At 45.3% G+C, this 11,975-nt stretch overlaps 2 protein-coding genes across 4 annotated transcripts; one reads left to right on the top strand and one right to left on the bottom strand.

The window, feature by feature from the left end:
* Positions 1–1,352: 1,352 nt before the first annotated feature.
* On the bottom strand, positions 1,353–4,213 carry SHBG (sex hormone binding globulin). Its single transcript, XM_036223373.1, is given in 13 exon segments — positions 1,353–1,429; positions 1,432–1,467; positions 1,470–1,499; positions 1,764–1,840; positions 1,842–1,957; positions 2,322–2,458; positions 2,587–2,746; positions 2,988–3,145; positions 3,448–3,478; positions 3,480–3,642; positions 3,844–3,935; positions 4,083–4,114; positions 4,117–4,213. Coding segments are annotated over 13 exon segments (1,191 nt in total). The 5' UTR covers positions 4,199–4,213.
* A 1,120-nt stretch (positions 4,214–5,333) lies between these two features.
* On the top strand, positions 5,334–7,010 carry SAT2 (spermidine/spermine N1-acetyltransferase family member 2). 3 transcript variants are annotated; one of them, XM_016137070.2, is made up of 6 exons: positions 5,426–5,637; positions 5,847–5,898; positions 6,033–6,116; positions 6,219–6,320; positions 6,460–6,500; positions 6,639–7,010. In XM_016137070.2, exons 1-6 carry the CDS (start codon positions 5,572–5,574, stop codon positions 6,804–6,806), a joined length of 513 nt encoding a protein of 170 aa, XP_015992556.2. In that variant the 5' UTR covers positions 5,426–5,571; the 3' UTR covers positions 6,807–7,010. The 3 variants fall into 3 exon arrangements, with proteins under 3 accessions (XP_015992555.2, XP_015992556.2, XP_036079267.1); XM_036223374.1 differs by lacking the exon at positions 6,033–6,116; XM_016137069.2 differs by lacking the exons at positions 5,847–5,898; positions 6,033–6,116 and having other exon boundaries at positions 5,334–5,637.
* The last annotated feature ends 4,965 nt before the right edge of the window (positions 7,011–11,975 follow it).

An 11,975-nucleotide genomic window follows, 5' to 3' on the forward strand; every position in this document is an offset into this window, starting at 1 on the left:
AGATTGTGTTTATCTTTTTCATCAATGAATCCTCAGTGTCTGAAATAGCACCTGGTACACAGGAGGTAGTCAATAAACATCAGTTGAATGGACATGTCCAAAACTGCCAAGGGACCTGTGGTCCCTGGCCATGCTGAGGACTCTCCTACAAAACACTATAGCTGGGTGGAAGCATCCATGGACTCTGCAAACTTGGAATTAGGAGGGACCTAGGATATGAGTTTTCTGCCCTAGAGACTCCTTACCCTGAGTCATTTAGGTCCTACAGAAAGGGACAGCAGGTGTGGCTTGGGTTACCGGTAGGAAGATCTTTGTGAGAAGCTAGGAGGCTGGGACACTGGGATTCCATGGCATCTGGAGATGGGGAATGGGTTAACAGTTCATGAGAGGGAGGAAGACTGAGAGATGGAGACAGAGAGCTGAGGTCCCAGGGTTCCCAAGGAGGTTGGGAGCTTTGGGCCAGGACACCAGGATTCCCAAGGGGGCTGAAGATTGGGCATAAGGATTTCCCAGGGAGCTGGGGGTTGAGGCAGGACAGTGCCCCTAGGAGGAGCTGAAACACCAGGATTCTCCAGAGGTCTGGGGCCTGAGGGCTGAATCGCCATATTCTTTGAGGCAGAGATACTCCTGAATCTGTCTGCTTTTCCCAGCTGTGACCAGCACAAGCCAGTTCTTGTTTAATGGAGTAGAATGCAGCAAGACGAGGAGAGACAGAGGCTGCTTTTTCCCTCTGCTTGCCTCCCTTTTTCTCCCTGCCGCCTCCACCCCTTTTCCCAGAACCCCTGCTCCCAACTTTCTATGACCCTCTCATGCCCCCTGCTGCTCCTTCCTTGCACAGCAGTGGTCATTCAAAAGGACAACAGAATTTCATCTCTTCCCTTTCTTCCTGACCCCTTAGAAGGAGCCTCAGAGGGAAGAAGCTAAAGTCTCAAAGGAAAAAAGTATATGCTAGGGAAGGAAGTGGGCTCCTAGCTTCCAGAAAGTGACCTATATCTAGTGTTTGTCTGTGAGTGCTGTTTTTGGGATCTCAGCTTGAAAAGTCACTGCTTCCTCAGAAAGCTTTCTTTGACTCCCAGTCTAGGTTAAGGCTCTTAGTCTCCAAGCTTTTTCAACTCCCTGCCTGCTGCTTCATGGCATTATCAGAATTTCCAATTATGTACTTGTTAGTCTTTGATGAATGCCTGCCTCCCCCAGGCGACTGTGAGTACCAAGTGAACAGAAACCAGAGGGTTGTTTTTGTGCATCAACACAACCCAAGGCTCAGCACCATGACTAGTACATTGCAAATGTGCAAAAAATAGTTGTTAAATAAATAAATGAGTGACATTCAAAGGGGATTCTTAGGTGGGGATTTAATGAGTGCTATCAATGCCATTGCCTGGGCTCTGGGGACAGCCATGAGTCCAGATGTCCCAGCTTCTGCTCAGGACCGGTCTGTGTCTAGCTTCTGGTCTTGTGCCCAAAGTCATCCAAGCAAAATGCAGGAGAAGAGGCCTCACCTAGAGGGAGGTGGCATGGAGCAGGCACAGCGTTAGGGTATTACGGTGGTCTGGATCCAGAAGCTCCTCCCCACCTCCCCTTTCTCCAAAACTAAAATTTTTAAAGCACTTACTCCCACTGCCCTCTATCCCCACTCTTCTTGTAGCCTTTTATTCTGCCCTCTCAGAGATTTCTTTCCCCTAAAAATGAGCCCTTTCTTATCTTCTCTCCCTTTAGTTATTTCTCATGGTGTGCTGAGGAACTCAAACTTCACTTTCTCTTACCTGGCAAAGCCCCCAGGAAGAGATGCCCTTGTGGATGGGCCCAGAGGGTAAGGTCCACAGGAGACAGCAAAGAACTCCTTCTTCAGCACCTGGCTCAAGGCCACCCTGGACACAGCCAGTTTCAGCTGAAGAGGGAATTCCAAGACCAAGGGCAGATTCAGCCTGGGCCCTGACCCAGAAGAGAGAACCATCTTCTGCAGAGTGTGTGGGACAGGGACATAAGTTGGGAAGGGAAGAATGAACCACATCTACTTCTTGTAGCCCCACTCCTAGCTGCCTTAAGTCTGCCTCTTAGCCCCACACCTTCTATCTATTGGCTATTTCTATCTCTTAAATCCTGCCTTGGCTCTCCTGACTTGATCCTCTATAAAGCCATATCCATCCCCAAGTAAATATACAATCTAAATAAAATTTGTTTGCTTGCTGTGGTCAGCTTCAAGATGTGTTCCTGGCCACCTATCTCCACCCTTAAGCTTTCCTAATATTGATATTTTGGAGTCTCCTTTTTTTTCCTGCTGCTCTCAGATGCTACTGAATATAAACAGTGTCTCCTCGTACTTGATTTTGGAGGTGGAGGCTAAGTCAACAAGAGTTTTCTGGGGTCCCAAGGGCAAGGAGGTAGCCAGAGCCTGCTGCCAGCTGGCGTCTTAGGTCCAGAGATAAGGTTTAGGGCTCTGCATGAGGCTGGGGAATGTCTGGGGAGAGAAATGATCCTCCTGAGGCCTCGATGCTGAGGATTCATGGAGGGAGGGGGCTAGTGGTAGAAGGAGATGGAGGAAGGCAGACGCAGAGCTAGTCATAGAGGGGAAATAGTAGCTTTTACTTTGGAGATAGAATTCTGCATAAGTCCCTAGAGGGAAGAATATCCTAGATCGGGACCCTATAGCATAGCTTCTGAGGCTAGTGGGGGCAGACACTGAAGTTTGGGCCTGTTGGTCTAACTAGTTATCCCTGCACAGATTGGTATCCAGGGTAGGGACCAGCTGGAACCAGTGGTGGGATAAGGAAGATGCAGGGATTTTGGAATTGGGACAACTGAGCCCAGTCCCAGCCTCCCTACTCTCAGTTTATTCCCCCTCAAGACACAAATATTTGGCCTTCCCCATGTACCTTGCATCCAATCTCTTCTCCTCAAAAGTGTGGACATAGACCCCCATGGCCACCTAGCCAGCCATCAATGCTTTACCAACTTTGGTCATGATTCCTACCCTGTGATGCAGTTACTGGCTACTGGAAGTTTGAGAGGAGGAACAGCAGCACACCCAGTGCAACCTTCGTGATGGGCTGGAGTTTTTTGGCCAGAGGCCCAGAGATCTGTCTCAGGCACAGTGCTTCCTCCCCATCTACCACCAGCAGCACTGAGTCTCCAAGGATCTTTACTTCTACCTACACAAAGGAGGAAAAAAGGGGGCTGCTTCCACCACTTTCTTCAGAGGTAGCAGTATAGTGAAAGAACATGCACTTAAGAGTCAGCTAGCATCCTTGGCTCACTTAGGACTTGTCACTTATATACTGACTGACCCTCAGAATTCCCCTCTGAAAAAATGGGGACAAGAATAGTAACTTCATGAAGGTTTCATACCCCTTAAATGAGAGGTAATGGTGATGGGTTGCCCAATAACTAGATTCTGTTTTCCTTCCTCAGACCAGCTCAAAACACCCTTCCCTTAAGACCAGATCTGGCTTATCTGGTGCCACCTCCTATCATCCAGGCCATGGTCCAGTGTCCACTATAAGCTGGGCCCAATGATTGTGCAGTTGAATCTCAGGGCTGACATCCTGAAGTCCCAGCACAAACAAGTCATCCTTTGGGTTGATATCACCATAAAAAATCATTTCTTCTGGATCCCAGGTTCGAAACTCAAAGGAAGAAGAGGTTCTGGAAAGACAGAAGGGACTGTGTATGGAGTGTGCCTTTTAAGGGTAGATGTGGGTTTTGGGGAAGTGGAGTTGAGAGAGAGAGAGAGAGAGAGAGAGAGAAAGAGAAATGGGGAGACAGAGAAAAGGGAAAAGCTGATAGAGAGAGAGCGTAGGATCAGGGAACTAATACCAAGGTCGAGGGACTGAAACAACCCCATACTTTGTGATCCTGGTGAGGTCGAAGGTTATGATGGAGACGGGCTTTTATCCTGAGTCATTGCTGAAGTGCACAGCAGGAGGGTCCTAGATCCTCTGTCAGAGAGAGAAAATAAACAAGCTGGAATAAGGACATGCCAGAAACAGATGGAGAGGCCTCCTGCTGCAAGGCCAGAGTAGGAAAGAAAGGAAGAGGGCAGAGCCAAAGTGTAGCTCACTTAAACACACACATAGGCTGAATACCCTGTTCCACTCCTGCACCTGGGTTGGAGGAATTGTCTCAGGGCCTGTCCCTGGTGTCTGCTGGGTGGCAGCAGCAGCAGCCAACACAATGTGGCCAGAGGCGCTCTGCACTCCATAATCAGCTGGGGTCCTCTCTGAGGCTCAAACAACTGAGGGGAGAATGTGTGAGAGCAGGCAGCCTTGCCCATGTTTGGTGGAAAGTTAATGGTTGCCCCAGGGGAAGAAGGGGGACAGGGGCATTGACCCTACCACCCCTCTACGAGGATAAATGGGGTGAAGGACACAGTTCCTTCACTACTCTGCCCCACTCCAGAGAAATTTTATGAGCTGGGAAAGGACACTCCATTTCCTCTCTTCTCCTACTCTAGAGCCTAGCCTGGGTCCTTCAAGTCTTCCAAGGGAGGCTGTCCTGGATAGGCTTAAAGTGTAGAAACGGTCCTGCCTCACACCTTTAGTAGCATCCCTGTTAGGACTAGAGCTGAGACACGGAATCCCAAATATTTAGCTGCATAACATTGGGTAAGTCACTGCACTGTTGTGCATTAGAGTCTTCTTCTGGAATATGTGAAAAATAATACCTACTTTATGTGATTATTGTGAATGAGGATTGAAACAATACAGGTGTGCCTAGTATCTACTCTGAAAGCCTCCCTCAGTATTTTCCCAGGCCTCTGAGGCTTGCCTCATAGGGAGGAATTGTCTCTGAGTGTGATTTAGTGAATACTAACAAGAGAACCCCTCTACACACACACACACACACACACACACACACACACACACCACAATTATATTCTCTTACTCATTTATTACAAGGCCTAACCATCTGCCAATAGAATTTAATCACCTTCTCCCAAACCTATTTTAAAATACGAATATCCCCAGAAAAGTATCACTTTAAGCCACTCAAGACCAGTGTAGTAAACAGCATTTAGAGCAGGGAGTCATAGAGCTCACAAAGGGTCTGGGTGGGTTTGAATGGGGTGAGAGTGAAGGGTAGAGCAGATAATCACTGCATACTCCAGTTAAAGGACCGGGGGTGGGGGGTGACTTTTGAACGGTGGGGTTTCTTCGATGAAGGCTGGGACGCCCAATAACAACAGCGACCAAGCCTCTGCAGCCAGGACTTGACACTTACCCAGGTGCCAAGTCACGAGACCCCACCAAAGGGAGCTGGGTTAAGGGAGCGGAGACGTGCCTACTCTGCAAGCTGATTGGTTGGCGGGTGCGGGCCTTCACAGTCAGAATTTCCGGGCAGGGGCTGAATTTATGCGCTACCAGGCAGTGAGGACCGCCTCGTTCGGCCACTCCCACGTCCCCGCGGTAACAGCAATCCAGCTTCCGTTTTCGCGCGACCCAGTCACCGCCTCGCTTCCCTGGCTTGCAGGTATCCGAATTTGTAGGCCCTTTAAAGGGTCCCAGTTGCCCTTCGCTCGGTCCTGCAGAACGGATTGGGGATCCTGGATTTCGGTCCCAGACAGTAGGGATCGGGATGGATTCCGTGCGGATCCGAGAGGCGAAAGAGGGAGACTGTGGAAGTATCCTGCGGCTGATTCGGGTGAAGTTTGCGATTGGGAAAACCAGGGTCCCAGAGCGGGTTAGAGTGGCGCGGCAGGAGGGGTCGGGTAGGAGGCCGAGGGTGAGGAGGAAGTGAAAACGGGGGAAGGGGTTGTGAGCCGCGGCTGGCGATGGGAGCAGGGGGAGGAATGCGCCCCGGGGTCCTGCTCGAGCACTTGCCCTAATCTGGCTTCTGTACCCACGCCATAGGAACTAGCTGAGTACGAGAAATTCTCGGATCAGGTAATGATCACTGAAGAAGGTAGGGGCCCAGCACTTCGGTCCTGACAGAGGCCGGGGTGGGAAAGTGAGGGGTGGGTTCCCCAAACAGTAGCTCAAGGCCGGGTACACACCCAGGCCCTCTTTCTCTCTTTGTTACGGCTCTGATTTCTGCAGCCCTGAAGGCAGATGGCTTTAGAGAGAATCCTTTCTATCACTGTTTGGTAGCAGAGATTTTTCCCGGCCCCGGGGAGCCACAGGGTAAGAACACCTCAAAGTCAGAGGTATGCCTCTCCAGTCAGCCTCGGAGGTCTCTCCCGAGGCACCCAGTGGACTGATTCCTTTTTCTTCTCTCTTTTTCAGGGCCCTGTGTGGTTGGCTATGGGCTATACTACTTCATCTACAGCACGTGGAAGGGACGCAACATTTATTTGGAAGACATATATGTGAAGCCAGAATACCGGGGTACGGGACAGAAGCTGAGGCTGGGGCGGGAGAAAAGCAACCCATAGATTTGACCACCATATAATCCAAGCCTATGGACTTTTCTGATCCCCTCCAACTCACACAATCTCTCTTTTTTGCCTTTTTCTCCCCACATCAGGTCAGGGGATTGGTTCCAAAATAATCAAAAAGGTGGCTGAGGTGAGGAGGGGGATGGGTCTACAAGCCCCGCCCTGGGAAGGCAAAGGTGTATTGGAGGGAATTGGCTTGAATAGAGGGTGAGAAAGCCTTTTCTTTTCTGAACCCAGGAAAGTGAAAGAGTGATGTCTTTTTCCACAGGTGGCCCTGGATAAGGGCTGCTCCCAGTTCCGCCTGGCAGTCCTGGACTGGAATAAGAGGGCTATGGACTTGTACAAGGCCCTAGGAGCCCAAGATCTGACTGAAGCCGAGGGCTGGCATTCCTTTTGCTTTAAAGGAGACTCGATGAGGGAGTTGGCAGGAAAGTGATGCCATCCCTTGGGTATCAGTATGTGAGCTTCTCCTTCCCCACCTGCCCAAGTACTCCTCAGAGACTGTTTCCACTGACCTTCCTGAAGAAAAGAGAGTTGGTGGTGAATATTCCTGAAGCACAGAAAGAGCAGAATTGAGGGAGAGGTCTTTCCACCTCCTTATTGAGGGTGAAAAATAAACAAGAATCCCTATGTCCAGATGTGGGTAGAGGAGTTGATGATTTGATATGTTACAACTGCTTTATGACCCTTCCTCAGTGTTCTGGTCAGTGAATGTCACTCTTGGGGGTAAAGGTGGGCCCAAGGTGACTTTCACCCTCAGTCATCCAGAGTCTTGGTTCTGGCCTGTGGACTATAGAAAAAAGAAGAGCAAGGTACCAGCTTGGCATGTCAGGCTTCTTGGTCACCTTTGGGACCCAAAGACTTCCAATGTCTAGATGAGCTGTGGGATCCAAGGCAGGCCCACAGACTCAACGGAGGGAACAGGCTGCCACCTGGTGGAAGTATTTCAGAGTCACTGGGAAGGACCACTTTCCTCAACTTTTTATTTTTTTAATTCCTACAGCATCCGGTCTTCCTAGGTTGTCTCCCATTCGACCCTGCTTAGCTTCCGAGATCAGACATCAGGCTTGTTCAAGGTGGCATGGCCGTAGACCATGGACCATGGTTCCACTGGGGCGTGAACCCAAGACCTTCTGCGTGTAAAGCAGACAAGCTAACCACTACATACACTATGGAACCAGGTTTCCAACTTTTTGAAAATCAGCTCAGCTAGCTAGTGCTCTTTATTTTTCAAAAGATACAAACTCTTTATTTTCAGTTCAGCAAAACCAAAAAAAACCTTTAGAACCTATGGAGACAAGGAGGGGAACAGGTTCGTTTCTCACTTTTATAATATTTTATACATAAGTATATTAACCCTTTGGTATCATTTCTTTGGATTTTTTCAATGTATGTATATACATGTAATTAGTTGAGTGTGTAGGGATTTATGAGACCATACTCTTTTACAACCATTTACTATATTAGAATCATCTTCCTATGCCATTAAACACAAACATCTGTCGCCACTTTCAATCGTGGCATATTATTATCTTTCTTGATGAACCATTAGTTAAATGGTTGCAACTTAGACATTGAAAGGGGACAAGCAGGTAACAAATACATAAATTGTAAGAAACAAGATCTACTGAAGTCTAGATAGAGTTAAAGATCCATCTTAAATTCAAATAAAAAAAAAAAGATTCAGCCAAACAGTACACTGTTCTTCCCAATTCTTCCAGAATGATGCCAAATTTTGGCCTTTAAAACTAGTTTACTGAAGATAGGGTTTTACAACAACCTTGATCAAGAGATAGAAAAGCTGGTCAGCTGCTTCCATAGATGAGAGCCAGAAGAATCCAGTCTCATCCTTGGCTGATCTCAATATAGCAGGGATTAATATCTCTGATCTCAATATAGCAGATATTAATATCTTGTAAACATGATCAATTTACCTAGATATGGGGCTTTTAAAACTTAAATTTTAATGTAGAATGGATTATTTCTGGACGGATGCATAAACAAGCTAAGAGTATAGTTGCCTCAGGAGAGGAACTCGGTGGCCAGGGGACAAAAAGAAGGAGACTACTTTTCCCTTGTACTACTTTGGACCTTCTGAATTTTGCATGATGTCCATGTATTGCTTCTATGGGAAAAAAAAAAATGCAGAAGAAAGGGTCTAAACCAGGAAACTTAATATTTCCAAAATTTATCTTGCCGCCATCTTGCTTTGTTTTTGCTTTTCAAAGTTTACACTCTTTATGTTCTTATCTCACCTCAGCCCCAGATCTTACCGGTTTTTGCAGCATGATGTCTGCACTCCAGCATCACCCCATTTTGCAGCCACCCCTTGGGCTCTGGCCCACTCATCACTTCATTAACCTCCTATAAGGTGATTTTATTAGATATATGCGTTAATTGGTATGGGGTGATAAGGCTTGGATTCTGGCCATTGCAGGGAGAACAGAGGGGAGAGCATTTAGGGGGAGGGCTCTTTAAAGGGAGAATAAAGAAAACTTAATCAATATATCTTTCAAATCTGTCCATATCCCTATCCCCACTTCCACTATCACCTCTCTGAAAATTGCCCCAGCCTTCTAACTAATCTCCCAGCCTCCTTCTGTAACCTCCCGCCTTTTCTGTGGTTATCCTTTTTTTGTCAAAATATACGTTATGTTATATAAAGAATCAGTTCTAAAAGGCTTATGTAAAAACAGTAGTCTTCTAGCTCCCCTCTTCACTTCAAAGACAATCACTTAAGTTTTAAAATTGTGTTATGTTTTGTATTCACCTTCATAATCCACACTCTGAATAGCATGTGAATATTATTACTTCTTGATGTTTCTGTTTTAGCTATTAGCTATTGACTTCCCACAGCTAACTCTCTTTTCCAATTCCCCTGTTACCCGTCCTATCCTCTCATCTTTCCAATATTATATCATAATATTGTTGGATCGGTTTTCAGTGTCAATATTATTATTATGATTATGCAAACGCTTTCACAGTTGAGCCATATGGAGAGTTAACAATTCTTTTCTGCACCATTTTTGCTTACCCTGGAATTAATACTTGTCTTGTCTTTTTTGTTTGCTTAGTTTTTTGTGTACACTAATTTATCCCCAAAGTCTCCATTAGTTGTGTTAATCTCTTCTAAGGATATACAAATACATAGGGATTTGATCTATTTTATTTGAAGAACTTTTCCAGAGCCTGATCTTTAGGAGACACTAATGGAATCTCCCTTCACTACCTTTTGCCTCTCTCCTGTGTTGATAATCCTGTTTTCTGGAACCTACGATTTCATCTTTCTTGGTTTACTTTGATGGAGCTTCTTGAGAAAGGGCTCCTAGGAGGAAAATTTGTTGGGACTTATTAAGACTGAAAATGTTTTTGTTCTATTGTCGCACTCAATTGACAGTGTGACTGGGTATCAAATACTAAATTGGAAATAATTTGTCCTAAGAATTCCCGCCCCCCTCTTTGATTCCCCCTGCTCCCGCCACTTCCACCCCTGACCTATAGATGTTGCTGTTTCCCCTTAAGAACTGGATCTCTGAATGCAGGGCATCTCCTCCCACATGCTCTCGCAGCATACACGCAGAGCCTGGCACCCTTGGGGGTCCTAGTCCGTGGCTCCACCTGCGGCAGGAACCCAGGACCTTCTGCGTATAAAGCAAACGTGCTAACCACTACACAATGGAGCTACCCTCTCCCCTAGTAATTTTAAAGTCATTTCTCCAATTCTTTTCTCAAGCTTCTGCTGTTGCTGTTAAGAAGCCTGAAACCATTCTTATTCTAGGTCCTTCTATGAAGCCTATATTTATTATCCTTCCCTCATCTTCCAACAGCTTTTAGGATCTTTATCCTGGCGTTCAGAAGTTTTACCTGGAAATGTCTTAGTGTAGTTCTTCTCAATCTGGAAAGGCATATTCTTCAGTTATGGAAAAATTTTTTGATTTATTGTTTTTTGGATGATTTTCTCTCTATTAATTTCTATTGTCTTTTTCTAGAACTCTTCTTATTCAGATGTTGAATCCCATGAACTAGTCCTTAATTTTCTTTTCTTCTACCTTCTATATTTTTTTGCTCTACTTTCTGGGAAATTAATTTTATTTTCCAGCCCTTCTATTGAATTTTTATTTCTATTTTCCTATTTTTAATTTCTAAGAGCTCTCTTTTGTTCTCTGCATTTTTTAAGCAGTTTTTTTTCCAAGCATTCTGTTTTTGTTTCATGAATGTATGTTCTCTGACAGCATTCATGAGTCTTTTCCTCCTTGTATAATCTTTATTTCTTCTAAGATTTTTTTCCCTCTTTTTTTCTATTTGTTTTAGACTCTGTCTTTCATTTTAGAAGCTTTTCTCAAATGTCCGGTAATCCTCAGTTGTACTAAATGGAAACTGTGTATGTGTATTGGGAGGTAGAAGAGTGGCATGTTGACTGTGAACTTTAGGGTGATCCACTAGGCCATTTCCTTAAGGAACCCTGCTTTCAATATCATTAGATCTTTTTCATTGTCTCATCAGATTTCTCAGAGAAGACTCTTTCAAACTCCCACTTGGGGGGTATAAGCCTGGCTATAGGTAATCTCAGAGTAAATCTCAACATTCAGGATGTAAACTTTTATTTAATCCCCCTTTTCAGTACCTATCTAATCATCTATCAATCTATCCATCTTCCTGTCTTCCAGTCTCTTTATTTAGAAGTCCTAAGGCAAATGGGGCATTCTGTTATACGTTCTTTATACTTTAGCTAGAGTAATTTTACTAAAAGGCAAGTTGACTGATTTACTAAAAGGCAAGTTGAGTAATTTTACTAAAAGGCAAAAATCCTGTAATGGCTGCCACTGCTATCAGGAGAAAGTTCAAACTTCTAAATAATGTTTCAGGTTCTCCAAGCTCTGGCTCAAACCAACCCATCCAGCCATGTTTCTCTTTAAGTCAGTTCTAAACATGTTAGATTCTTTTCAGTACCTTAAATGCATTGTACTCTATTATTTGGGCCTTCTGTACATGCTATTCTCCTGTATGAAATTCTGTTTCCCCTTTCCCACTTCCGTCCTTTGCTTGAATGAACAATAATGAGAGCAGATGAAGAAGAAAAAGTCAAACCTGAGAGGACTATTGGTGCCAGAGGCTTTGGAAGTTGGTGAATAGTCCCATTTCTGAAACAAAATTCAGTCACTCCTATTGCTTAAGAGTCCAAACCCAAACTTCAGTCTGACAGCCAGCAGTCTTGATAATCCACTTGACTTAATTTCTCTAACATTCCGTTCTCTTTATCAGAATCACTGCTGATAGTCACTTTCCCATTTCTACCACCATAGCTACTGCAGCTCCTTCTCAGACACCCTTGAAGGCATCTTTTCTTTTGCCAGCTCTTTAAATACTGGTGTAGTTGAGAGTTCCATCTTGGACTCAATTCATTGCTCAATCTACACCTTTCTTTAGAGATTTAATTTTCTCTTATAGCCTTAACTATGACTAATATGCTAATGATTCCCACATCCATCTCTTTAGCCCATACCTCTCCTGGGTCACACACTTATGTGTCCATTGACCTGCAGGACATTGATTCCTTCATGCAGTTAATTACTGTGCCAGGAACTGTGCTAGGTACTGGGTATAC

The sequence above is a fragment of the Rousettus aegyptiacus genome, unplaced genomic scaffold, assembly GCF_014176215.1.
Source record: "Rousettus aegyptiacus isolate mRouAeg1 unplaced genomic scaffold, mRouAeg1.p scaffold_m13_p_6, whole genome shotgun sequence".
Taxonomy (NCBI): Eukaryota; Metazoa; Chordata; class Mammalia; order Chiroptera; family Pteropodidae; genus Rousettus; species Rousettus aegyptiacus.

Coding starts and splice junctions, on each gene's coding strand:
- SAT2 (XM_016137069.2), top strand. CDS start 5,349: ATGCGCTACCAGGCAGTGAGGACCGCCTCGTTCGGCCACTCCCACGTC. Junction 6,321..6,459: donor TGTGAAGCCAGAATACCGGG/GTACGGGACAGA, acceptor TCCCCACATCAG/GTCAGGGGATTGGTTCCAAA. Junction 6,501..6,638: donor TAATCAAAAAGGTGGCTGAG/GTGAGGAGGGGG, acceptor CTTTTTCCACAG/GTGGCCCTGGATAAGGGCTG.